At 29.8% G+C, this 27,993-nt stretch overlaps 2 protein-coding genes across 8 annotated transcripts in view; one reads left to right on the top strand and one right to left on the bottom strand.

Moving 5' to 3' along the window:
- The first annotated feature begins 320 nt into the window (after positions 1-320).
- Positions 321-27,444, top strand: LOC119680959 (geranylgeranyl transferase type-2 subunit alpha). The gene is made up of 2 exons (XM_038094003.1): positions 321-1,929; positions 27,370-27,444. The coding sequence occupies exon 1, from the start codon at positions 417-419 to the stop codon at positions 1,890-1,892; it is 1,476 nt and encodes a 491-aa protein (XP_037949931.1). The 5' UTR covers positions 321-416; the 3' UTR covers positions 1,893-1,929; positions 27,370-27,444.
- LOC119680958 (afadin) overlaps positions 6,047-27,993 on the bottom strand; it is a 100,298-nt gene continuing 78,351 nt past the window's right edge. Inside the window, exons 6-21 of one of the 7 annotated variants that reach the window (XM_038093996.1) lie at positions 27,362-27,549; positions 27,032-27,196; positions 23,983-24,104; positions 22,515-22,572; positions 22,140-22,396; positions 21,566-21,763; positions 19,000-19,465; positions 18,363-18,887; positions 18,033-18,280; positions 17,859-17,977; positions 13,035-13,178; positions 12,681-12,828; positions 9,126-10,308; positions 7,935-9,047; positions 7,746-7,867; positions 6,047-6,389 (exon numbers count right to left, since the gene is read on the bottom strand). In XM_038093996.1, the coding sequence (XP_037949924.1) occupies positions 6,200-6,389; positions 7,746-7,867; positions 7,935-9,047; positions 9,126-10,308; positions 12,681-12,828; positions 13,035-13,178; positions 17,859-17,977; positions 18,033-18,280; positions 18,363-18,887; positions 19,000-19,465; positions 21,566-21,763; positions 22,140-22,396; positions 22,515-22,572; positions 23,983-24,104; positions 27,032-27,196; positions 27,362-27,549 (5,246 nt within the window). In that variant the 3' untranslated portion in view covers positions 6,047-6,199. Of the gene's footprint in view, positions 6,390-7,745; positions 7,868-7,934; positions 9,048-9,125; positions 10,309-12,680; positions 12,829-13,034; positions 13,179-14,385; positions 17,032-17,858; positions 17,978-18,032; positions 18,281-18,362; positions 18,888-18,999; positions 19,466-21,565; positions 21,764-22,139; positions 22,397-22,514; positions 22,573-23,982; positions 24,105-27,031; positions 27,197-27,361; positions 27,550-27,993 lie in introns of those variants that run through there. The other 6 variants (XM_038093997.1, XM_038093998.1, XM_038094001.1 and 3 more) reach the window with 6 other exon arrangements.

The following is a 27,993-nucleotide window of genomic DNA, read 5'->3' as shown; positions in this document are numbered from 1 at the left end:
GAAAAAGCTTTTATTTAGGGTATGTTCAATGTATTCCTCTGCATTTGGAACATATTTGGAACTCATTCGACGCTCATTGAAACGCATTCATACAGAATATTGAAATTTTGTATGCAAGAATAAGCCATTTGCTTCTCATTTTCGATTTTTGACCAAAATGAGTTATTTGAGCCAGTGTAAATGCTGTATTACTTTCAAAACATATTGAAGTCAAAATATGCTATACGTTTATTACGTGAGTGCTTACATTGGTGTTTACGCTGTCCATACGCTTTATGGAAATTTAACAACACTGTTTTTGTACTTCTATTCGTAAACAGCTGATTTCAGTATTAGTCACTAGAATTTTAAAAAATTTCTTATGCTCTTTAGATTTCTGGGTGAAGTTCTATAGAAATATAATAGTTTAACACAAAATGCATGGACGGCTTAAGATACGAACTTCTGAGGAAGAAAAACAACGAAAGAAAAAGGAACAAACATTAAAAGTAAGGGCTTACAAAGCCGCTATGGTCAAAATCCAGTCTAAGCGGCAGAAAGGAGAATTAGATGATGAAATGCTGCAATTAACTTCTCAAATATTATTACGGAATCCAGATGTTTCTACTTTATGGAATATTAGACGTGAGTGTCTGTTATGTATGTTTAAACAATATGAAGACGATAAGGAAAAACTGCAAAGCATATTTGATGCCGAACTTTATTTGACCGAGCAATGTCTGATGGTAAATCCAAAATCATATGGGAGTTGGCATCAACGATGTTGGTCACTTGAAAATAATTCAGAAGCAAACTGGGAACGTGAGGTGCAATTATGTAATAAGTATTTAAAACTCGATGAACGTAATTTTCATACATGGGATTACAGGCGTTTTGTTGTAGCCAAAGCCGGTATAGAAAAAAAGCAGGAACTAGATTTTTGTACTGAAAAAATTCGCGTAAATTTCTCTAATTATTCTTCTTGGCATTATCGAAGTCTTTTGCTGCCAGTTTTGTATCCATATGAGGGTGTTGCTGTACCTAAACGACCAATGAGTGAGTTGCAGTTAAAAGAAGAGCTAGAAATGGTATTAACAGCTGCATTTACGGATCCCAATGACAGTAGTGCTTGGTTTTACCAACGATGGTTATTGGGTAGTAGAGAATTTGATATCTGTGCTTTCCGTTGTGATTCAAGTAAGGCTGTACTAGCTTTTACTAGTCCTATTAATGGATCCAACATTCATGTTACTATATCAAACAAACAAAAAGAAACCGTTGCAAATATTAGCAATTGGTGCGCACCAAATGGCACTAATATTAGTGATGTTTGGACTGTTACGCTAAATGATGATATTTGTAAAAATGATATAACAAATTATTGTGATGCTGCAATAGACATTCCTGGAACAATTAATAAATTATTGTCACTTAAGCTTTATAACAGTAGTTGCTATTATTTCACGCCACCAAATCGTACTACAGCTTATACTCCAGCCGTGCTTGAAGAACTTGAAAGTCAATTGGAATCGTGTAATAGTCTTTTGGAGTATGAACCAGATAGTAAATGGACTTTATTAACGTCTGCCCTTCTTATGCGTGCGATAGACAATCAAAAGTATCATAAGAAAACATTGGAATATATTGCAAAACTGCAAACAGTAGACTCACTTCGAAAAGGTTATTATAAAGATCTAACTACTAAGTGGATATTAGAACAGCTACTGCTAGAATGGTCAAGTTCCGCTCTTATGCCTAATAAAATCGATTTACAGGAACAAACGCAACTAACTGCAATTGATTTCACGCAGTACTTTTGTATCGCCGATGAAGTTCTGCTGCCCAGCTATCTTAGTGAAAATAAATCGGTGATTGAAAGAGTTAAATCATTTGTGACCCTGTTTGAGGTATAAGCATATGTATTTGGAAAGCCAGAAATAAAAGTTCTAGGTAAAGTATTGATTAATAATACTTCATATTAATAAAAAAAATACTGATTAACATAATCGTAATTTAAGTAGTCGATAAAGAATATAACTACAAATATGCTTTCTATCACCCAGTTTCTTTATTTAATGAAAATTTGTTGAAAAACGGTGAAGGGTTTGTAATCCTCAAACAAGACACTTGTAATTTTTAAAAGACACTGCATTTATAAATTATTTATATATAAATAGAAATAAACATTAAAAGCTATTAATCTGTTTTAATTGTATGAAGTCTGTGCTATGTGGTCTTACATTCTGATGTTGATTAAATTTTCTCTATTAGTAATATTTGTTGTAGGAAATAGGAAATAAAGAGAAATAAAGTGGTTACGTCCCACTTAACATAGCATATAAGTACTTAGTCTTCAGTATATGGCTCGTCCCCAATTATCCGTATTAACTATTGCCTATTAAGCTAAAAATTTTATGCATCAGTTATTAAGCATTTTCTATGCAAATTATAGAGTATTTTCGGTACGGTGCATAAATCACTTGATGTCTTTAGGTCATCATTAATAAATGTTTAAGACGCACTTCTTGAAGACAAGCTTATGCCATCAGAAGCTTTATAAATTATTATCAACACAAAATTAACACTGTTAGAGACATATTTTTAGATGCTAGTATTGACATTATTTCTGTTCCTACATTGTTTTAGTAAAGTAAAATCAAAATGTTTTAGTTTTTAGACATATTTATAACAATTCATTTGTCCACCAAAGAATTTGTAACTTTCATTCAGTAGGTGTGATTAACAAGTGTAGTTAGTGCATGATTATAGAGTTACTACATAAAAATCGTAAAAATTAAACGCATTAGTTATGGAATCACAAATAACTTTTACGCTAACGAAGGAAAAGATTAGATGGAATTTAAAAATATTGATATACAGAGAGAAAAAGAGAGAGAGAGAGAAAAAGTGAAAAAGAAAGAGAGAGAAAAAGAGAAATAGAAAGAGAAAGAGAGAGAGAAATAGAAAGAGAAAGAGAGAGAGAAATAGAAAGAGAAAGAGAGAAAGAAATAGAAAGAGAAAGAGAGAGAGAAATAGAAAGAGAGAGAGAAATAGAAAGAGAGAGAGAAATAGAAAGAGAAAGAGAGAGAGAAATAGAAAGAGAAAGAGAGAGAGAATATAGAAAGAGAAAGAGAGAGAGAAATAGAAAGAGAAAGAGAGAGATTTCAAATTTATTTACCTTTTTTGAACTGTAGTGTAGTTTATTTTCTATTTAAATGTATATAACATAATTTATTTGTGATATTTTTGATATTTTTATTCATTAGTTAGGAATGATTGATTCATAATTTTTTGTTAAGCTTAAATTTGTAAAAAGCATGCCTTTAATGTTTAAGCTTAGTACTAATATTCACTTTCCACGAAAAATTCACATAATGCTACATATAGAAAATGCTCCATAAAATTTGGATATTGTGGAAAATTTTTTATGGAACTTTATTTTTAATATTTCATTTGAAATGGATGTTACTATTAGGCTTTAGATGTTGTTCATCATTTCCAAATTAGTTTGGCATACTATACTCCATTATAATCTTCCTTGATATATTCTGTAGAACACAGAATTCTTCTTATTCTAATCTTCCTAAACATTTTCTTTATAACTTTAAACATATCGAAATTTATCTTATCACTTCTTAAATCTAGACAAGGTATGAAGTTAACTTTCTGGTTTTCATTTTTTAGTTATATTCCTAGCTTATCTATTATGTATAGCTAACACATTCCAAATACTTTCTATGCTCTCGTAATTTCAAGTCTTATTGTGTTCTCTGTTTACTAAACTTCTCAATTATCGACGGTGCATTAACTGCAACAATAGTGCGTAAAGTCCTTATCAGGACTAAACTCTACTACAGGTTTTAATTAAATTTGAAATCCAATAGTAACTAATTAATGTACAGTCGTGTGCCTACGATTATTTTTGTAAAAAGCAAAAGTAAAAATATTTTGAGATTTTATAACTATAGAAACCCAAAGTTTTGAAACTTTAAATTTTTCTTGCATGTTATTACCATGATCAAATAAAATAAAAACAACGAAAAAAAATATGGTTTGCTATTATTAATAGATAATATTATAAAAGATAATTTTATAAGTTCATAAGTCCAAATTGCTTTCTTCACACAATAATTGTCATATCTATTTTTCACGAATAAAAGTGAGTCAATATGATAAACCATATTGCGTTAATAAGTTTCCGTCTCGCTAAGAAAAACAATTTTTATTAAGATATTGTATTTAATCCATCAACATACTTTTTATCAGTAGTGATAAATTCATCTCAGCATTCTTCTAACCATTCCGATGCCTTTTTTGTATAATGGATCTGTTGTTTTCAAAATAGATGTTCCTTTCGAATATTATTATATCATTTTAGTCTAAAATATTACCTTGGAGAGTCTTTTTGATGTCTGTAATAACTCAGTACTAGTTGGTGTTAGATCTGGTGAGTACGATTGATGCGAAATTATATTATAATTTATTATAATATATATAATTATAATTATATATGGATATGTCACTGCACATACTACATACCAACTAGTTTTTGTATTTAGCTCGTTGTCATGTGTCATTTAAACTTGATAAATTGCAATAAATTTAAATGTCCTCAGTTTTTCATGTAAAATTGTAAACGCAGTACCTTCTCATCAAGTCCATAGCCAGAAATGTATTCAGGAATGGTACGACATTTGAATAAAATGCTGTATTTAATAATAACTATTGTTATTTATTACTCAGATATGTGACGTTGCATTGATAATAAATAGACATATGTATACATATGGTCATTCGCTTCATTTTGTGGAATTTGTTGGTTCTTTAACCTTTCGAAGAGCGTCCACTCCTTTGACTATGTGTGGCTATATGCTTGCTTCTAATATCTCTAAGGTGTCACCTATTTTGGCTTTAACGGTATTTTCCGCTATAAAAAAAAAACAATTCTAAATCAACACATGAAATGTTTTTCATCCCTTGTTTTGAAATTGACAAAACTGAGGTCACCAAAAATGCAGTACCCTATAAACTAATTAATAAATTAACAGAATGTCATGAAATATGGACTTACGGTATATTGTTTGAAGGATGCTTCTTTTCACAAATTATATGTGTTTATCAACCTTGTTGCAATATATATGCTTATACTGCATGCAACATGATAAACTGTGTTGGCATAATAAATCAAAATCCATAATAGCACTCTAAGCATATTTTTTTAATAGCTGTGTATATATTATTGTAGATATGACTTTGATAAGATTGTATGTTTTTGTGTTTTAAAACCGAATTTTTTAGACAAGCCTGCCCTTTGGGCTTGTATAAACTTCCTATTACTGATGCTATAAAAATAAAACAAATTATCTACTACTTATTAATTTTTTAATGCTAAAATCTTTTGTTTTACAATATTAGAAATATTTATGGAATGCACAATATAATAGCTTAACTATATATATGTTGCTATACTATTTTAATTTTTTAAATAGGTTTCTAAATATATATAAACAGCAAAATAATAAAAAATATTGTAATTCATAATTTTATTTATTAAAGCCATAAAGAAATCCTCATGTGAAATATATATTTTGTATTTAAAATGTGTTCAATTCTCATTATTAAGGCTACGTAATTGGTTATTTCATAAAATAGAAAATATATTTATTTATATTCATGTAAATATATATATGTATATTTTTTGTGTGTATATAAATGAATGTATATAATAATTGGACCATTTGTTTGAAAAGTACATATATAGTTAAATTAAATTAATTTTGTTTTAAAAATTTACTTAATTAGCTAAAAAAAATATATTTAGACATTTCACTACTAAATTTTGTATCGTTCGTTCGCTCGCTATCATAAAATAATTATTATTCATTAAATTCAACATTTGCTTTTCCTCTTTCTTACGGTACTAGTTGCAACACTTTACATAAAATTTAACGCTTAAAATCTATAGATTTACATAAATTTTATATAACTAAACATCTATATATATATATATATTGTAATATTATTTCAATATACATTATACTGTATATAACATCAAGTAAATACTAAAAAAAACTATTTCTAATAAGGTTGTTATATTTGCTCTTCAATAATTGATATAGTTTACATTATGAATTAAGTATTTTTGAATATTTAAATAATTTTGCCTTTCGTTTATATGTTTTTGTGTACATGTGATGTTAATGTTTTATATTTGTGACTCTTAATGCACTGCATCAATATCTCTCTGTGCTCTTGATATTTTTAATTTGTCTTTTGGTGTATGATCTTCACCCGATTCCAGAGCAAACATTTTCATTTTCTCTTTAAAACTCAACTTCTCTGGTACAGCTTCAGTGTTGCGCTGCTGTTGTTGCTGTTGTTTTTCAGCTAGACGGCGTTGACGTGGATCTCTGTAAAAAATACATACATTATAATCAAATGTTCATTACTTAAAACATGGGATTTACATAATATTATATATAAAATTAATTTTGTTTTGAGTTTTCTTATTTGAAAAGTTATTATAATGTTAATTATTTGTCATGTTAATTAAAAAGATAAATTCTTCAATAATCGATTTTATAGTTTATTTAATATAATATAGCCATTCGAAGCCACAGTAAGCCCCGTGTAGAAAAAACTGTGAATCCAAATAGCTATTTGTCACGTATAAATGCGTCAATTCCAAATGTGTACTTCAACTGTAGTTCTATTCCCATGATCTCGTCTATTTGCTTTCATATCCCAGTGCACATATCAATTTGAATGCAATTAATCTTTGGCTCCGTCTCATTGAATTTGTGAGGTTTCTCAACCTTGACTCATCAATGTTAGCTTCAATTAAAATCCCACCCATTTTTAATCCATTCCTGTTTCGAAATAATTCCCTCTCCTTCTACATTTCCTTTAACTCAACCAATCCTAACCCAGGTATTCGTATTTGTAATTCGTTATCAGCTATATAGATTTTAACGGGCTGTTGCAATAACAGCAACAACATCTTGGTATCTTGAATTAAATTTTTTTAAATGATCATATACATTGGTAAATAAAATGAAAATAATATAGAATTTTAAGACTTTTTAAAGACTGATTACATTCCCGAAGTTGCTGCGTTACTATTACATAGGTGGACTAAAAATTTTGATTTACCTATTTGATGTTGGATAAAGTGTTAATATACTTTGTATATTATATCATATATGGAGATTACATGTTACTTCATGTTACTTCTATTCGTATTTAATTCGCATGCATTAAAATATTTTGCAGTTTATTTTATAGTTGCTACTTTCAAGAGAAGGCAATAAATAAACTATTCGCTTTGGTTTTCATCTTTTTAACAGAAACTGCTCGTTTTAACAGAAGACTCCTTTCAATTAATTTCCTTTTCTAATATGGTACTATACTTTTCCAAGTAGTAGTTTTATAAGTTCTTGAAAAGTTCGATCGGTTTTTAACGACCCTTTTAACGATTTGTGATTTTCCCTTTTAACGATTATTTTCTATTATTCCGCTGCCTCTATTGTGTTACTATACCATAGTATTTTACGATTTTCTAAGTACTAGTAGGGTTGTAAGTTCGGTCAGTGCATAACGCCATGATTGCATAGTTTATGTAAAAATTATGGTTTTTTATCTATATCTTGAAAAGATAGAAAAAAAGGTACTAAAGGTGCACAAAACAAAACTGTCCTCCGATAAAGGTACAAAAATAGTTTTCTTAACTTGTTATTATTTGTTACATTATAATTTGCTCATAATACCTGTAGACTTCTTGTGCACCTATGACACCTGGTGTCGATTGCACAGTAGTGTTCCAAAGTGCAGCGTCCGGTGTAGCAGGCATTGATGGCAACATGGATGTATCTAAGGTATGTTGAAGAAACTGGAAGCAACATAAAAATTCAATTATATTATTTTCACTTTTTAGGTGTAGTTGTAGGAATCCTTACACTTGTATCTTCACGTATCGTTTCTAGATCTACTGGCATCTGATTTTCGTTGGTGTAAAGTTCAGGAGAGTATTGATTTTGTTGCTGTTGCGTACTGTTAATAAAATTATTCTCTTCGTCATGAAAAGAGACACGCTTATTATCACGCAGCAGCATATTATTGGTTGTGTAGTTACTACTACTAATCTCCATTGTCGTCGAGTTGGTAATTAAATTGTTGCTTATGTTATTGTTGTTGTTGTTGTTGCTCATCAGAATATTTGCTTTTTTGATAGAGTTTTGGTTTATCGTATCAGCAGCATTGCTTGTGGCGGTCTTAAGCAAACCAATGGAAGAATTGCGTAATTTTTGTTGTGACATTATTAAGTAAGAGCTATTGCGTTCAGGTGGTGGTGGTGGAGGCACACTTGAATTATCCATAGAATTGGTATCGTTTGTTATTGTAGATGTTGATGTTGATGTAGGTATTGTAGGTGCATTTGAGGTGTTTAAGGATAAATGCGATATATCCTTAGATATATTGGAAATTGTATGTTCTGTTTGCAAATGACGATCATCTGCAAAACTTGTTGATTTTTGTGACTTTGATGGGGATGATGGTGCTACACTGGAGCCATCATATCGATTATTTTTTAAAATGCTCTTTGGTTGCATAACAGTGTTTGCTGATGTTACAGGTGGTGGCGGATTATTGGGTAGCGGCGGTGGTGGTTGTTGTAAGCCATCGGTACTAACACCAGCAGCAGAACTGCGCGTAGAAGAGATTGGTGAGATATCCGCAGAGTTTGTACTTTGCTGTTGGCTACTGCTATTGCCGACGTTATCTAATACCGAAGCTATTTTAATTTCGGTTTGACGGAAATTTGTGACTGGAGTTTGTATGGCATTTGCTTGAGTTGTCAAGCGGAATACTTCTTGTAAATTGTCCTTTTCGTATGATGGTTCGCTTTCGTCTTCGTGTTCTTCAATTTCTTGTGCACGTCGTTCAAAATCACGTTCAAGTATTAAAGTTTTTAATTGCTCCTCTTGTTGTGGTGTACGTGTGGACAATGTGGAGAGCTCTGCTATTTGCTGCTCGCGCCAATGTCGTATATGCTCGCGTCGTATTTCAACCTGTTCAATATAAGAGAGATAAGTGAAAATTAAATTATTTAAAATCAAACTGGTTCATTCACATCAGTATATGCTTACCTCTTTTTCACGTTCCTCCCGTTCCCATGGATTAGTACCCAAGAAATTTTTTTGATTCTGTAAAGCTGCAGCATTAGATACTGGCACATAACCACCTTTTGGTGGATCCAAAGTGCTTGCAACATAGTTCATGCCGGGTGTAATCTGTTGTGTTGCTTTATACAACGGGTGTGTAGCATTCGGTGGTAGTGGAGGCTTATCTTCCATCTGCTGTTGATACATATATTGCTGTTGATGTTGATAACGATGCTGTTGTGGTTTCGGTGCAGTGGGTGGTAAATGTTGTTGTGGCTGTTTAGCAGGTGATAGCTGTTGTTGCTGCATACTATTCGGTTTTGGTGGTAAATTCAACAAATTTGTTTGTTGTTGCTGTTGTATATTATGTTGCTGATGCTGTTGCAATATATGATTTGGTGAATGTTGTGCACTATCCAAGCCACTTGCATGCTGCATCATATCATGACGCAAATTTCGACGCAAGGTTTGTCCAGCTGGTGAGTGCTGGTGTTGCATGTAGCCGTCATTACCCGTGCCATTCTGGTATTGAATGGGTAAGTCACTGCTCATATTAACATTTTGCATACTCTGACTAGTGGACATGTTACTGCTAACATGTTGTTGCTGTTGCTGCTGACCATACATGTTGTTTATGTTGGGCATCGATGGTGCCATCATTTGCTGCATGCGAAGACTGTGTTGATTTTGCATTTCACGATTAAAGTTTTGTGTACTTTTTGAACGATTTCCCATAGTTAATGATGAGTGCGGCTGCATTTGTGACAAATGCGGTTGTTGTTGCATATGCTGATGCTGATGCTGTTGCAAACCTGTCGCACCAATGTTCCCATTTAAATTGCTGCTACTGGCGCTAATGCTGTGTGCATTTTGTGAGTATTGCTGTTGCAAGGATATCTGTGCTGCGTTTGGGTTACTGGTTAACGCTGTTGCGACGGTTGGATTTGTGTTGCTATGATAATAGGCTGATACTGGACGGCTAGGTGGTAAGTTAGAATTCACTGGAGTTGTTATTGATGAATGGTGCAGATGCTGAGGTTGTTGTTGATATTGCTGGGGGTGTTGATTTCCTGAAGTTCCATTTGCTGGTGATAAAATTTGATTTGGAGCGTTGTGAGGGGAATTTCCATTGTACGTGTTCATTGCGGAATGTGATGGCATTTGGGCTCTATACGAAAATATAAATAAATATTTATTTCCGGTTAAATCGTTCTAATTAAATATGCAGTATTTGTCTGCTCCATATAATATAATAAATTATAAATATACTTTTTATTGATATATTAGTTTTTTGGCAGAACTAGAAAAAAAAATTAATCTGTTTAAATAAACAGGACCATACAACACTTGCTACTATTATATATGAATTTTTAACAAGTTGTTTCTAATAACACTAGATTTTCTTCTATTAAATCAAACCTAATATATATAGTTAAAATATATATCTCAATATATTTATAAAGAAAATCTATATAAAATATAGGAAAAAATAAATTTTTAGTGCTCAATGTATTGCTGTTACTGAAAGTAATGAATACATAACGCAGTTCAGAAAATTGTTACACAGTATTTAAAGAAAACTTAACAGATTCTGGTTTACGATAGCTTGAAGTGGCGGTTTTATAGCTAAAGCACACTTTGTCTCAAATAATGCCTCATTGATTCCTGAAAAGGTCACAGTGGTCAGCGTACAAACAACGCTGAAAGTCACGACTATTTCATTTAATTGCAATTAAACCACAAACGTTACCAGTTTATAAGTATACAATTTTAGGTGATGACTGTTCTATCAAGCGTACAAGAAATCCATTAAAAATTTCGAATCTTCTTTTAACCAATGATGGCCTTTGACTCATGATATAAAAAACTTTTTGCATTGTTTTTGTTTTCTATTTTACAGAAATAAATGTATTATATCAAATCTTGCTAAAGGTAGATCTCTTCATTACTAGGAGTTTTAATATGTAGTATTACTTTATGTCCCAGTAATTCTACATATGAAAGTTGTTTAAAAACAATATTTTATTATTTTTGGAAAACCAGTTCAATCTCTGATACTTTTAGTCTCAAAAATCATTAACGAATCAATAAATACAAGAAATAACTCCACGATCCACGAATGATGGATAATTGGCAATATTCGAAAGAGGTGTATGGTCAAAAATTCCATTACAGTCAAACCTCTTTATAGCGAACTTCCTTATAACGAATTCCTCTCTATAACGAAGTCACCAACGACTTCGTTATAGAGAAGTTTGACTGTAATTAAAACAATTTTTTTTGTTGTAGTTCACTACTTTTCGAAACCTCTTTGAAAAATGCGTAGAAAAAGAATAACTCAAGGTTAAAAAAAATAAATTCTAGAGTTTCCAACTTTATATATTTAATATTGAATATGGTTTTAAATTATTTTTAATTCTGGGAATTATTCTAAAATTATGCTGATGTACTCCATAAATACATTATTTACTACACGCTACGGTAAATAAATCTAAGTCCTGATGATTTCTATACTGATGAATTTATTTAAAAATTTTAAAAGTTAGATTCCACTAATTATAGATCTTTGTACCGAAATTTAGGTTAATAACTGCTCTAATAATATTTGTAAATGTAGCAAAGCAAAAAAAAGATAAAAGTAGTTATCGACTGCTTACATAAACTTTAACAGGCACCATAAAAAAAAAATAAACTGAATCTTTCCCTATTATTCTAGACCAGAAATGGCGAACCTTTCAAAATAAGCGTGTCAAACATTAGAATTATTTTGTGATTCAACTGTAAGCTTTTCCGGATTAAAAAAAATAGTTCTGCTAATTTTATTATTCATTATTTATATTGTTGTCTAAATTTTTTTGTACACTGGATGACTGTTTTCTTTAATATTAGCAAACGAACACATTTGTCAGCTTTATTATATGTAATCTTTGTAATCTTAGGATTTGTTTGCATTAGACATTAACGTTTTTCAAAATAATCGAACAAAATCTGAATAGTTAGATAGGTCTCTTTAGTATTGGAATTATATAGAATGGCTGTTGATGAAATGATATATTTTAAATGGCTACTTTATATCCTGCTCCATATGTGCATATAATTTATTATTGTTTTAAACGTGAATACCAGTGCTTTATGTTATATAGTGATAAACAATAACTAAACAGAAAGTATACATATAAATAATGTGCTAAAAATGTTACCACATTAATTAACAAAAAAGGACACAAAAGTTATCCGTACTCACATTTGCCATTTCTAATAGTTGATATTCACTTTTAATGGGAATAAAACCATAAAGTAAATTTTTTAAACGTACTGTTATCCTAGAAATACGTACGCATAAATAGAATAAGATAATGTAACCAAACCAAAACGGGGAGAGAGAATGAATAATAGTATTAATTATAAGCTACAAATATTTATGAAATAGTTGAAAACGTGCACAAGTATGGATTAATTATCAATTAAATTATCAAGTATTAAATAAATTATAATTCGCATATGGTTGAATTGAAAAAAGTTGAAAATTATGTAAATTACCTTTCAGCTAATATCGGCTGGCTTTGATTTTGTGCACGATATACGCTTAGATTCTGATAAAATCCTTGTTCGTTGTTGCCTAAAGTATTGTTGCTGTTGGTATGATTGACAAGACTGTGGGTGCTGCGTGATTTGGAGTTGGTAACGGCTAATAAATAATAAATAATAAAAAATAAATTACATTAAAAATTAATAAATATATTTAAAAATAGTACGGTATATATATATTTTTGTATTGAATTATATATACGAATATATAAATATATAGTATATACATATAGTAGGATATATAGATAGATATCTAATAGGAATAGATAACTAATAGGAATGGATATTGGACAATTGACAACTTACAAATAGTACCACTTCCACTATGGTGATGCAATGCTGGTACCGATTTACTATTTTGTAATTGTGTTGTATTAGTTATGAGGGGACCAATGTGTTTGGAATCAGCACCCATACGTGTTAAATCACGTTCAGACATGCGGCGATTACCTGTTTTCATTTTTAGGACGTGGATGAGGTGGTATATAGAAGATTATATTAGTTATAGTGATGAAAACGGGCAATGGTTTTTACATTTTATTTTTGTGTTGCAAAGTATGTTAAGCGTAGTATGTGACCAAATGGATCGATGGTATATATATTGTTATGGAAAAGAAATGAAAAATATTACAATATGATTAGTAAGTGCTTTAAGGATAATATTAAATATATATATAAGTTGTATATATGTATAAGTGAGAGAGGAAATAAGTACATTAAAAGAATTTTAAATATAAAAATATATATGTACAATTAAAAGCTTTAAGCATTGATACACAGTAGTTTACAAGTAAAGCAGAAAAAAAATGTAAATATGTATAGAAAATAAAATTACACATAATGTTTTTAAGTCATACTTTAACAAGTAATTTGCTAACTTGTTTAAATGATTTGAAACTAAACTATGGGCTGGTAGGGTGCCTGAATTTCATACAAGGTTGGGTTTTAAGAAAATATTTCTGAGAAGAAAGTTTTTTGGCATGAATCAATTATAAATGTTCGGCAATAAAATATGAAGGTGAATTAAAAAAAAACTCAAAGCGTTTATCAAAATCAAGTCTTCCCTTAGCGTTACTAACGGTATAACAGACTTATTGGTTTATTGGTAATATCTATATAATCCTGGTATCAACTGAGTGTAGATTAAATCTGCACACTCCTTACAGTTTTAAAGTTTCAATTCTATTTTAAAATTAATAACAAGTTTATTTTTTTAAATAAGAATCAAACTTTGAATGTATAAAATATATACTATATATACCGATTATAACATCGTGTCTTAAATGTAGAATCTTAAGTTGAATGACATCAAATAGTTATTAAAGAATTTGACGTCCATGAATTTATAATAAAAGCAAAAATATACATTACTAATTATGTATTATATTTTAGATAGCACAAAAAGGTATATATAGAAGTATACCTGTATAATTTAATTAAAATGGGTGTCAAAAACTACAAAGTGGACGAGTTGTGAAGTAATAAATTAAATTATTACCAAATATTTTCTTACTACATAAATGAAAGATTTCAGTTAAAAATACATATAGTCTTTTAAAGGCAGTAGGGAATGCTAGAGTTTTATATTCAGTTATTTACTTTTTTAAATAAATTTTTTTTGTAGTCATCTGTAGGCAATATAGAGTAATTGTGTTTTATATTGCATTAGTAATTATATATAATCCAGTTTAAGCTTTCCTCAATATATGTTCATAGTTTTAATCTCCCGAAGGGTTTGCTCAAATACTATTTGGAGTGAGAAAAAAAATAAAGCGTCATGCAAAAAGAAAAATATATCACTAATAACTTAAGTGCAGATTTTTTCAACCCTAACAAATCTCTTAAAATTCGTTTAAAATAATATTAAATGCACTAAATTATCAGCAAAAAAAAAACTACTAAATTTAAGTATTCAATACACGAAGAAACAACCTCTGTGCATTTTGTTGTCATCTCGGTTTGGCATTCCCTGAATCATCAGAGTTGTTGCCATACTCATCGTCATCGTCGGTCTGCGATACACTACAATGAGGACAATTTGTGTTTGAAATATTTGCAGAAGCGGAAGCAGTAGCGGAACCACTATCAGTAGCAAGGGAGAGTAAGAATTTTGGACCAACTAAATTTTCTTTCTTTGATTTCTGGTGTTCTTGTAATTTCTTCTCTTGTTTTCGTTTAATATTACGCACGGTATTTGTTTTGGAAGTGATCATTATGCTAGGACGACGTTGTAATTCAGTTAATTCTAGGTCTGGGCAACTATCATAGCATTTAAATGAAGGCGTAGCAGAATTTATATTTATGGTATTGGTGTTATTATCGGATTTGGTGATGGTTGTATGAATTTCATTTTGTTTACAATTGGCACAACATGGACAGTCACACGTTACAGAAGTGCATATAGATAATTTTCGTGGTAATATATTTGATGATAAAAGTGTAGGTGTCGTATTTGTTGTTTGTGATGACATTTTTGGTGATGATGATAATAATGGTGGTGATGGTTTTTGTGCTAAGGCAGAATATACATTAAGTCGTTGTTTAGAGTTTTGTTCGTTCGAAGGTAAATTAAAATTAACATTGGATTGGCAGGTACTATTATCAGTTTCAATTTCAGTTTCAGTTTCGGATTTAAGTTTTATATTATAATCTTTGCCGCTGGTGCCATATAAACTCCATTCTTTTAGCTGTTTTAATATCTCCATTTGTTCCTCTTTGCTTAATTTTTTGGCATTTTTTTGGTTGTCACTTTGTTTAGTAGTTAGATTTGATGTCGATTTGGAATATGTATTCGTCATTAGTCGTTGTAATTGTTGAACTGGTCTTAATGTTTCATTACGTTCAAAATAATCTGCCATTTCTCGCACCTTACCCTTACCAAATGGTTTCATAAATTTTTGTTGCTCAGTTTGAGGTTCGTTGCTTTTGGTTAGTTTTGTGGTAATTAGGTTTTCATAAGCCGTGCTAACTTCGAGATTTGCAGCTGAATTACTGAAGGAATAACAGGCGGGAAAGTATATATTGGCATGACTATGTGAACGAACAGGACAATAATTATGTACAGTTTCGGAGGAACTTTCAATTTCACATATTTTAGGAACTTTTATAGTAACAATTGTATTAGTTGTAGCGGCTTTTGAAGAAGCAGCTGGTTTAGTAGGTGCTTTAGAAAAAGAAGCTGAAGTAATCGTGCTTGTTGTTGTATTTAAATTAAAAGAATTTGGCATAACGGCAGACCTTTTATTTTGATTAAAACGTTGATTTCCATTTAGGCCACCACCAGAAGTAGATCGATTAGCATTTAGTTCTCTTTTTGGTTTCGTTGTAGAATTTAGATTAATATCTTTTGTTTGTCTAGAAAGCAAAGGCATTTTCTCTACAGATTCAGTAGAGGAACGATTGCTGTTTGAGCCACTACCAGAATTATTACCACTACCTGATGTTGAACGGTACGAATTCAGTTCACGACGTATTTTTTGTATTAAAGGAATTTTTTCTTTATCCAAAGAATCATTTGATGATCGATTACTAGTAGTACCGCCACTACAAACCTTGCTTATAGCATCATGTGTATGAAACTTTCGATTCATAACTGATTCACGATCTAAAGATATACTTTCACGTCTGCGGGCTTGGGTCTCTTCTAAATCAAAACTGACAGTTTTGCGATAACCCGCAACTGGATTACGACGCACATTGCTTATAATACCAGTGCTGGTTTTATTAGTTTTAGTTTGTACATGCTGTGGAACATAAGGTTTAACTTCCTCTGTTGGTGAACCATCGTCTATGAAGGGAATTTCATCCGAATCTGCTACGGAGGCGATACCATCTTCATTTAATGGTTGATGTGCTTCATTATAACAAAAATTCGTAAATGATTCATTTGAAGCACGTTTAACAGTATTATCTGGCTCAGGATCTGTATATTCCTCAATGTAGATAGACGGTGGAGGGGTAGCGTTGGTTATGCAAGTACTATTCGCACGCAAACGTTTTGGACTGTTTTGAAAATTATTGTTCAAATTGGTTTCGTTAGATAAATATAAACTGCTAGCAGATTTAGCTATTGGACGTGTGTCGCGATACCTTGGATCAATGTGCAGTTGATGACCTTGGGCACAAAGTTCTTCCTGCAGTGAAGAAGCACTTAAACGACGTACTGGTGGCGACGAGGAGCGTAAAGCAGCAAATGATTCACGTCTACTACGATTAAGACTATCATCAGATACTGAAGCTAGATAACGATTCTGATGGTGGTAAGAATGGCGACGTTGCTCAAGTTGATATTTTGGTTCCAAATCTTTTTTTTATTTAAAATATTAGTTGGGTTAATTATAGTAATGGCAGCATGTAATGGTAATTTAGGTAAGAAGCGATTAGCAATTAGTGTATAGAACTAGGCATATATAAAAATGTCTAAAGTAACACTAATTAAAAAAATAAATGAACTAAAGTTTATAAAATATTATTAGAAATGAAAAATATTTAACTTCTGTAACATTTTTTGCTTCATATGCTTTATATATTTAATAAACCAAGAGTTAAACAATTATTATTTTTTGGAGGTTTGAACAATTATATTTGTTTAAGACCTTATTTTGTCTGCTTGTCAATGCAATGTAATTAAATATGCATATCTCTTTTTTAATTAAAGTAAATTTCATTTTTTTATTTTTTTATTTTATTACTAATTTTTTTTTCGCAAGATGACATTAAAATAAAAATACATAATTTTATTTAAAAAGTTAATATAAGAGGGTTATAAATGCCAATTTTAAATAAGTTAGTTAAAAACATAATAAATTAAAAAAAATAATTGCTATTAAAAATCAATATATTTAAGTAAATAAAAAAAATTAGTATAATAAATAAATCATATAAATAAAAGTATAAATAAATAAATAGTATGAAATAATAAAATTATAAACACTTAAATTTATATAATAATTTAGAAAGGTAAAAATGTTTTACAATTTTTTAAATATGAGTTTTAATTTTTATTATAATATTTTGCTCTTGGTTCAAAAAAGTGTTAAAATTTTTCATTTCTTGCGTTTTAAAAACATTGTAAACAAACACAAATAATAATCCATCACCATTAAATACTGATTTTGGCATATTACATACCACGTTGAATAACTGGGCTAGGTTGTTGTAAAAGTGTAGCTAAGCCATGATATATCGCGCCTTGTTTTGCTACTTCTAATGTAACAACTGGTCCTGTGCGCACCAAATAATCCGCAGCTCTAAATTATATAAAGGAATTATTTAAAGTATATATATTGTTTTTGATGAACATACCTTTCCTGTGTTATGCCTATCAAACTTTGACCATCCACACGTAGTAGTTGATCACCTGCTTGTAAGCGTCCGTCTGCATCAGCTGCACCACCAGGTACAACACTTTTAATATAGATACCTAATCGCTCTTGGCCTGCACCTTTTGCAGCAACAATCGATAAACCCATGCCACTTGAATTTTTATGTAGCTTAATAACTTGAACTTCGGGTTGGGGTAATTTGTTAGACATAGAACTAGATGATCGCGCCTGAAATATTTTCATTTTAAAATCAGGACAATTTTATTATTAAATATATACTTAATATAATATATACCATAAATGCACTTACATTAAATTGATGCATATATACGGTCCATAAACCAATTGACGTTGGCTGAGCAGCCAAACGACACATGCCTTGCTGTTGTAATGGATTTAAGAAATCTACTAATCCAGATGGTATACCACGTACGACATCACAACTAAATCCATCGTCAGGTAATAGCAGAGCTAAATGTAATTCTGGTGATTCTTCTAAACGCACTTCACGACCATCGGCACGTGTTAGCTCATCGGCTACAGACTCAGCCATACGTATAGCAGTATCAACCAAGTTTCTGGGTATTTTTTCTTGTTGCAACAACGCAGCCATTTGAAGTGAGTTTAAACGAAAGCAAGTGCACGCCAACTGTTGTATCTCCTCTACGGAAGTTTTTGGTGCTTGCAGAAATTGTGCACATTGATTTATTTTTGCTAAATGACAATCGGCCGCTAGTTCAAGTCCCTGACGTTCGGCCCAAAGTTCAAGCAATTGCAGACGTTCAATCATCACTTTACCCCACTCCGCTGTGCACATATGTGAATTAGCCACAATCTAAATACAATAGATTTCGTTTAGAAATATTATTAAATTAAAAGTAAATTAAATACAAAATTATATTAAGGAAATAAAATGTTAAAAAAATCAACAAACTTTCTATGCTCACCGTATTAAAGCATATAACATTGATGTAGTGGAATAGTTGTGAGAACAATTGTATGGTCAGTGCTGCATTGACGCGACAACGGCGTAACAGTGCCATTGCTGAACCCAGAACTGTTAAGACCAATCCAGCAGCAGAGTCATGCGCAATTGTTTCGGACAGAAATTGATTAAGTGTTTGTGAGAGCTCAAGACGGAAACAATTCACTAAATTGCGAAATGCCGTTTGTACGCTTTCGGCCAGTACCTCTTGCGCTTGTACACTGAACGCGCTTATATGACGATCGGATTTAAGAAAATGTAAAAATTCTGAGCTATTTGCCATCCAGAAAGCTAGTATGCGTGGATCTGAGTATTGTTCTTGTACCACACTATATATAAGATTGGCTACATGATGTAAGAAAATCGTCAGCTTATGCGCACGTTCCGTTGGTTGCAGTTCTGGACGGTAATGTGTTGATGCGCGGTATCTAAATAGCGAAGAAAAATTATTATACAAATGATAATTTTAAAATAAATGTATTTTTTAAAATAAATACAATAAAATAAATGTATTTTTTTTGAAAATAAATGTATTTTTATGATGTTATAAAGATATACGAGTTTCAATGAAACTTATGTGGAATTCATCTTATTATAATTTAAAAGTATTCTAATATATTTTTTGCGATGAAATTGATCATGTTTCAAAATGAAAGAATATAAACAATTCAGAAATTGTGGAGACAAATAAACTGGATATTATAACTGGGCTTCTATTGCAGCAGTATATAACGTTCATGTTATTTATTCTCTGCTAATAACTGAATATAGTTGATTACTGTTTTTGAACAGAAAATATTTTGTCTTTTAAATGGAATCCAGGTTCTCTGTTGGTAAGATATCAGATGGGAAAATTAACTTTGGGCCCATTATTCTTCTGCTGGCGTCAGATCAAGATGAATAGTTAAAAAGAAAGTGAGCTGATATTTTAACTGGTTTATGGTTGCACATAATATGTACATTGTACAATTTTATGGTATTAAAACGTTTAACACCGCTGGTATTTAGTTCGTATAAACAGTTTCAAGAACGGCCGGATCTACGTCCCGGAGTCACTCGTCGCCAGCGACAACTAAGTGCTGTTCGACACCTCCCAAAAGGACTTCAAAAGCAGGTCGCAGTGGGTTACAACAACAACAACTTCTTATGAGTATAAGATGTCTAAACCAAATTTAGAAAATAGTTACTAATTACAATGAACTGAGTGTAATCGAAATTAAGTTGATCTAAATAAATTGTTCGAATAAATTAAGAGTAATTAAACTTTAACTATTGTTAAAGAGTGTTTGATGCTTTTACATACTTGTAAAAACACTTAAAACAATTGTAGATTTTTTATAGTTTGTGGTGATCCATATGGCAACCACCAACACTACACACGAAAATTACGAAATTATACTGAAATGCCACAACGTTGTGACATATTTTTATACATTAATTTTTGTAAAATATTATAATTAATAAAAAGGTAACAAGTTCATTAAAATTAAATTCATAAATTTAAAAATTTACTATATTAATTGCAATACAAACACGGAATAAATTAATGAAAAAAACCGCTACTTATTTGTACTAGAAGCAAAAACATAGAAATTTCTATGTTTTTGCTTGAACTGCTAAATTAACTGCACTTAAGTCGCGAAATAAAAATAAGACAAATTTCTGTAAAAAATTACTATAAATATTTTCAATGTTCAATCTACATAGTTTTATTTTACATGTTAAATTAAATTTTTACATTTACATTTTAAATGTAAAAATGTACATGAAAATATAAAAATATAAAACATTTCCGAAATATGACCAATTTAAGATTTATTTTATTATTAAAAACACAATGTCGATATATGAGTGAAGCATTTGCGACACTATCGTATTTATATATTTATACATATTTTATATGTATAAAAATAATTGCGCATATACTATAATATTTATTAAATAAAATATATGCAATAAATGTTTATATTTTCAAAACGTATATTTTTTGTTTTATTTGCGCAAAAATAAAAATTTCTATGCAAATTTTAGCTATTGAATAGTTAACTATACCTAGTGGTGCTACTAAGTTATTCTGAAAGAAACAAAAATAAAATAAAATTCGTAGAGTAACATAATGCTAATATTTTATAAATATTTAAAATGCAGCAGATTTTTCAAACATGGAAAACTGTGATTTGGAATGCGAAACTTGACACGGACACAGATTTTCAGTTTTCAGAAACGCAAGTGAGTAGTAGCAGAACTTTTAAAAGTTAGTTTTGAAAACTTTTGATTTTATTAGTATTTTTCACTTTTTTTCTATTGAATAGCAGTGGGAGTAGGTTGGCAGGTTGGTATGTTAAAGCGCATAAAGTTTCAATAGAACAAGGCAGGCAGGCAATGAGGCAATGAACATGCGAACAAAAACCATATTCCCATACAATATCAAAAAAGCAGCAACGGAAGTTAGTAGATGTTTTAAAACATGCTGTGTTGGTACATGTCAAAAATAAGTTTAATAGAGTACTCGAATTGCAAAAACTTACCTGGCACACAAATACAACGAATAGACAGGAGCTAACTTAAAATGTGGCGCATTCACATCCAATTCACTTATGATGTGTCTTAGAAATAACTCTTGATGAGTTTCAGGAAATTCCAAAACGGCGGGTAAAATTGGTTCCTGTCCTTGGTTATCAGTGCTGCTAGTTGTGGGTGGCAATTTTGGTGTTCTAAAGTGAGAACTTAAATATAGTAACAAAATTAGTTTATTTCTATTTATGTACATTGGACTATTATAATATTTTTACATATTGAATATGAATATACTAAATAGGTTCTTGAAGTTTTTAGCACAAATACATACTTAAGTTAATACAAAATGGAAATAATTATACGAATATATAAAACGAAAAAAAGTAAAAATGTTTACATTAAAATAAATAATATATTATTTAAAAAATAACAATACAGAAATGAGTTAAAATGATCTTAAATGATAATGTAAGAGAAAAAGTGATTTGTATTTTAATTGTTGAATTTAGCAGTTATCAGATATTTCCTTTTTTTATTAAAAGACATTATTTTTAATTAAGAATTGTTTAAGAATTTTTCTTTTACCTGTCCTGACTATTGGAACCAGCAGATTTTAAACTCGAAATTGACTTCGTTTCGTTCTCCAGATTACCTTCAACACTCTGACCATCATAGCCTATATGACCTGAGTGATGATCACTGTTGTTGCGTGGAAACTTACTCTCTTCAGAATCTCGTAAATTTGGAGAATTCTCAGAATTACCGCTTATACCACCATTATTGTTACTGTTATTGGCGTTGTTGTTCCCAATATGATTTTGTTCATAATCACTTTTTTGTGTCTGTTTCATTTATTTTTTTTTGCGATTTTACAAAATTAAATTTTTAATATAAAAAATTAATAAAAAATAAAAGTTTAGTAATCAAAATCATATGAAAAAAATAATATAAAATACTTACCGAACTGAGTGCACCATCATCATCGTTCCAGGAACCTGGCGAAGTTGGTGAACGACTGCTAGGTTTATTGTTGCGTATGGTGAGGATTGTTATAATCGGAATTTCGTGTGGAGGTGTGTTAATGTTAAGTGTGTCGATAAGTTAAGTGCATGATAAAATGTGTGACAACACAAATATAACACAAAAACAACACAAAAAATTCAACGTTAAAGAAAGAAAAATAAATCAACATTAAAATAATTGAATGAAAAAGCAAAACTAGATTAAATCATAGTAGTCATTAAGAAGCATCCAGAAGGATTTTTGAATTTCTAGTATAAAGTTACATACATTTATGAATATTTCAATATATTATTTATCTTGTATTTAATGATTTGTTTATTTATGAAGCAATTGACTATGAAGGCTTTCATCTATCTTTCACAAAATCCATTTTTTTTTTCAAGATTGTACATTTTTTGGTACATAGATTAACGTTATATGATAGTAGTATATAATGCGAATAATTTAAGTGTAAATATCTGTAAGTTGAGGTCTTTTAAAGCTATATCAGAAAATATCTGTTAGTCTTTATTTTGGTGTTAAGGGAAATAAGTTTTGTATTGTTATTACCAGCTAAAAGCTATTGGGTTGTACTTTGCAACCAAAGTAAATATGTTCTGCAATCATTTTGTGTATTAAAGAACGCACTAAAAATTGATGAACGTCTTTAGTTCTTGTAGCAGTATTTAATTCATTATTTTAAAAATATATATAACATTTAAAATATAAACCTTTTATAAGGTTTATCCCAAGAGATCCACTAAGGCCTATAGGTCCATTGTGTTACCGTATAATTAAAAACTTAAGGGTTAAAACCAATAAGAACCTTTGACAAAGCTTCAGAAGGGGGTCTTGCAGTTCGCCAAGATTCTCGAAAAAGAAAGCCCCTAAAGTAAAAAAGCGGCGCCGCGTATGTGCTGGACAGAAGCACAGCAGATAGGAGACAGTTTTATCGTACTCTCCACAACTGCTGCTGGTATGGTTGAAAGGGAAATTTACTCTCTTAGCATGTTAACCTAAAATACAGTGACCTGTAAGTAAAACTACTGTAAGACTCATTTCTCCCTATTTGTATTAGATTTTTCATTTATAATTTCTTAACAAGGTTTTAACTTAATACAATTGGGGTGTAGATACCAATAGGACATCATGAATGTTTGAGTTAAAATTTTATGTTGATTATATTGACTGTATTGACTACATATTGATTATGCAAAATTAATATATTTGTTTATTCGTAAATTATTTGATAGTTCAAAAATCTTTCTGTTAACTTCATAATATTTTATAGCGAGGATTTAGCATATAAGATATATATTTACAACATATAAACTATTTTGAATTATAACAACATATAGCTTAGCTTTTTATATTAGTAAAATATATATATTACAAAACATATAATATTCGATAGAAGTTCACTCACCTTTCATATAAGCAAGCAGAGTCCAATTGTGATTGTGACAAAGCTAGATTATAGCGTCCATCAGTAGGTGAGTCCACAAAGCGATATGAAGCAACACGTCCAAACATGACCACAGAACCGTTCTATGTAAAATAAGGAGTAAATATTTTTTTTAACAATTCAACGCGTTTTGCAATTGATCAAAAAAAAAGACAAAACTTATAATTAATTATTTTATTTAAAACTATTGCTTTAATATCGATACAACCAATTCACACGAATTTTAAATATTGACTGAAACGCCCTCCGTTTATCAAATACAGTGTTTTTGCTTGTCCAAAATGTTGCATCAACTTTGAGTTTAGAACACAGAGCTACGCTATAGAATAACGCATAATAGCACATACGCCCCTCTCTAATTAGGAAACAATAATATAACATTATCTGTATTTATTGTTTGTATAAAATAAATAAAAAAATAAAACAAATGAAACAAATTTTATAAAGATGTCTATAAAAATCTGTTTTGTTCTACACACATCAGATATTGTTTATTTGTTTAATTTAAAGTCAAGTTTAGTATTCCAATCTGAGTTACGCAAATAAAGTTTGAAATAAACGACGGATTTGTCCCGGTGTCAATAAAATTGTACTTTCTTTGGATTTGGAATAAAGTTTTTTTGAATTTGGACTATTGGAACATTAAAGTTCAGCGAGCCGTTAACGATTGCTTAAATCAGTTGAAAATTTTATTGCGTTTGGCTTTAAAGGTTTAGTCGATTTGCACATGGATTTATGATATTAGTTAAGTAAACTATATAAAAGTTATTATGTTTAGATACAAAAATAACGCGCCAAGTTACATGTGAGAAAATTATATTCTTTTTTTTATAAACAAATGAAAATGAGACAAAATAATAACATACTCGTAATAAATGAATGATCAACTAAAATAAACTTCTATTTAATTAAGTAACAATAAAATGTTTTAGGAATTAATGTCCAAGAATTAATTGACGATGGTCAAAAAGGTTAGTACAATGGTAAAATCAAATTAAGTTTAATATTATAACACGAAACTATCTAAGCGTTGTTATTTAAGCTATTCATTAAATACATTTCACGATAGGAAAAAATCTTCAATAAAAAAACTAACTATAAAATAATATAACATATCTGTGCTATTATTATATATGGCTGTCTTTAGAACGCAGCTATATTTCCTAACCCTGAAACGAACTGCTAGGCTATATGTAAAGAAATATAAAATAAAAAGAAATGCTATATATTTGTTGTACATATAGTTTCTAATAATATAATATGAATGGAGGAGATGATTCCTTGATCAAAGAAATGAAAAGAATCTAAAGCAAGTGGTGAAGAATTATTGATAGCAACTATCTCGATTATCAAAGAAGAGGCCATTTGAAAAAAAACTTTATATCATAGAGACTTCAATAGTTCAATGGTTTTTAAATATCATTCAACATAATGTCAAATATATTTTTGCACTTTATGTGAAATTTTCGTTTTTTCTTTATAATTTTTTTTTTGCATATTTCAAAGTTCTGTTATTTTATAAACATTATTCCACAGGAATGCGAACTGCACTTGCTATAGCTAGAAGTGCTCTTAATTCGAAAATTTTTTCTTGATCGCAACGTTTCCTTTATAAGTGTTATAAGTGTATAAATATTATAAGTGTTATAAATATCAGGGCTTCGAATCAGAACCGAACCAAAAAAAAAACTATTTTTTTGCTGGAACGAAAATCGGAACTAAACCGAAAAAAATATAGCGGTTTAGCACAATATAGTTCGGTATCTGTTCATTTACGTGAATTTTCCTTCAGTTGTTGATTTTTATTTATTTATTTTTATTTAAATATACTTTCAAGTGAATCAAATTATGCCTTAAATGAGAAATATTTGCACAAAACATATGTTAACTACATCATTTAATTTAGAATTATAATGCAACAAATTATTGAATCGAGATAGGAAATAATTTATTTTATAAATTTTTCATAATTTATTTTAGGACTTTGAACTGGAACCGCACCGATAAAAATTATGTTTTTTGCCGGAGTGAAAACTGTAATCGAATCGTGATATTTTGTTTTGTTATGAAAAATTCTGGTTCAAAGTCCTGATAGATATGTTATATATTCCAATACTTCAGATTCGAGGAGTCAACTAACAGCACCAGAAAAAGCAAAAAAGTGCTAGACAATAATGAAGAAATAAAAGCAAACGTATACAATAATTTAAAAATTTAATCAATTTCAAAAATATAATTAATTAAAATTTAATCGATTTTGATCTTATTGTGATTTATATTGACTCAACCATGTCATACAAAATGCCATATTTCAGTTCTAAAATTGAATAAAGTAATTACAATTTTAAAAACCATTATAGAATTTTTCACATCATTAATAAGTAGCATTACTTAGTAATAATTGTAGCATAGTAGCAATAATTTTATATAAACTCTTACAATATTCATAATTGAAAAAAGAGTATGGGGTGAGGTACTTAAATTGTACTTAAAAAAATGCTGAAAATTGCTTATTGACGCAGTTTACTCAAACCTGAAAACAACTGTAGGACTTACGAAATAAAATATCCTCTGCAATTAGTAAAGGTCATCCTGACCATGAAATGTGGGCCTAATGTCAAATTATTATTAATGGCTTTATAAGGCAACTAAACTTAAAAGTCATGTACGTGCTGCATATTAAATAATTAGTTAAAAGCTAGAAAAAGTTAACAATACAAATGCATTTGCCTAATCATACACACATCAAAAAATATGTAACATTGTATATTTTCATACAAGAAGAATTTATAAAACAAATAACGTCATTACTGCCTGACGTTATTTGTTTTAAAGCATTTAAATATACAAATGAAAATAAGGTAAACTAATGGATAGTGAATATATGTGGATTAGTAGGAAAAATTTTGTAAACACGTCAAAATATGTTATATAGTTGAAATGTGAATTGGAAATTTCGATATAGGCATTACATACTTTAACTGTAATTATACAATAACTAATAACTTACATGCAAAATAGTTGGTTGTGTTATATGATGTCCATTAACAAATGTTAAGGCGTCGGTGTGAAGAGGCGTAACTGTGCATACACCTTCCAACAGAGATATGAGACAATGACGTGGTTGTATGGAAGGCCCGAATAATTGCAGACAATTTGTATTAGCTGAACCAACCTATATGGATTAATTAAATATTAAATAATTAATAAAATAATAATTAACAAAATGTTTTAAGGAAACGAGTTTACTAAAAATATTTGATTTATTTAAATAAAAGTTTAATTTTAAAATTAGCGCCAATTAAATAAATAATAAATATAATTATTAAACAATTCTTACTTCAACAGGATCATTGCTCAGTTTAATACGTCTTCCTCCGTCGCCACTGTGTGTTACTTCAACTAAGACTGGTCCCTCGCGATCACTTGATATACTATTGGTCCCATTTGATGCGCCTAAGGGCTTTTTCTTACGTCGCCGTGGCTGTGAGTCTGCTGGACGTCTTCTCACATGAAACATGATGGAGCCTGAAATTATAAAATAAAAATGTTTATAAAATTTATAATTATATAATTAAATACTTATAATTACTGTGAAAATTCATTATTGTTTTAAATTTCTAATTAAAATTAATTTTGTATGTTATGTATAGTTTAATATACAGAGACAGAAAAATTGTTTTAATTATTGGCAATATTTCGCTATTGTAAGCAAATTTTAAGTACATGCGGCAGATGAAACTAAAGTCGAAATGGATTTATAATAAAAATCAAATGCAACTTCTTAGTGATGCTTAATACAGTGATGGCGAAAAATATTGATGATTAAGAAAATTTATTCACATATAAACATATATATATAAATTTCTAATAAAATCTTATTTATTACTTATCATTATTATTATAAGTTAACGTTAAAATTAATTTTAAAGTTAACTAAAAATAAGGAACTGGACTGCTAGGTCCTTCGTT

Source organism: Teleopsis dalmanni, chromosome 2 (genome assembly GCF_002237135.1).
Source record: "Teleopsis dalmanni isolate 2A chromosome 2, ASM223713v2, whole genome shotgun sequence".
Taxonomy (NCBI): Eukaryota; Metazoa; Arthropoda; class Insecta; order Diptera; family Diopsidae; genus Teleopsis; species Teleopsis dalmanni.
This window is presented reverse-complemented; position numbering and strand designations above follow the sequence as displayed.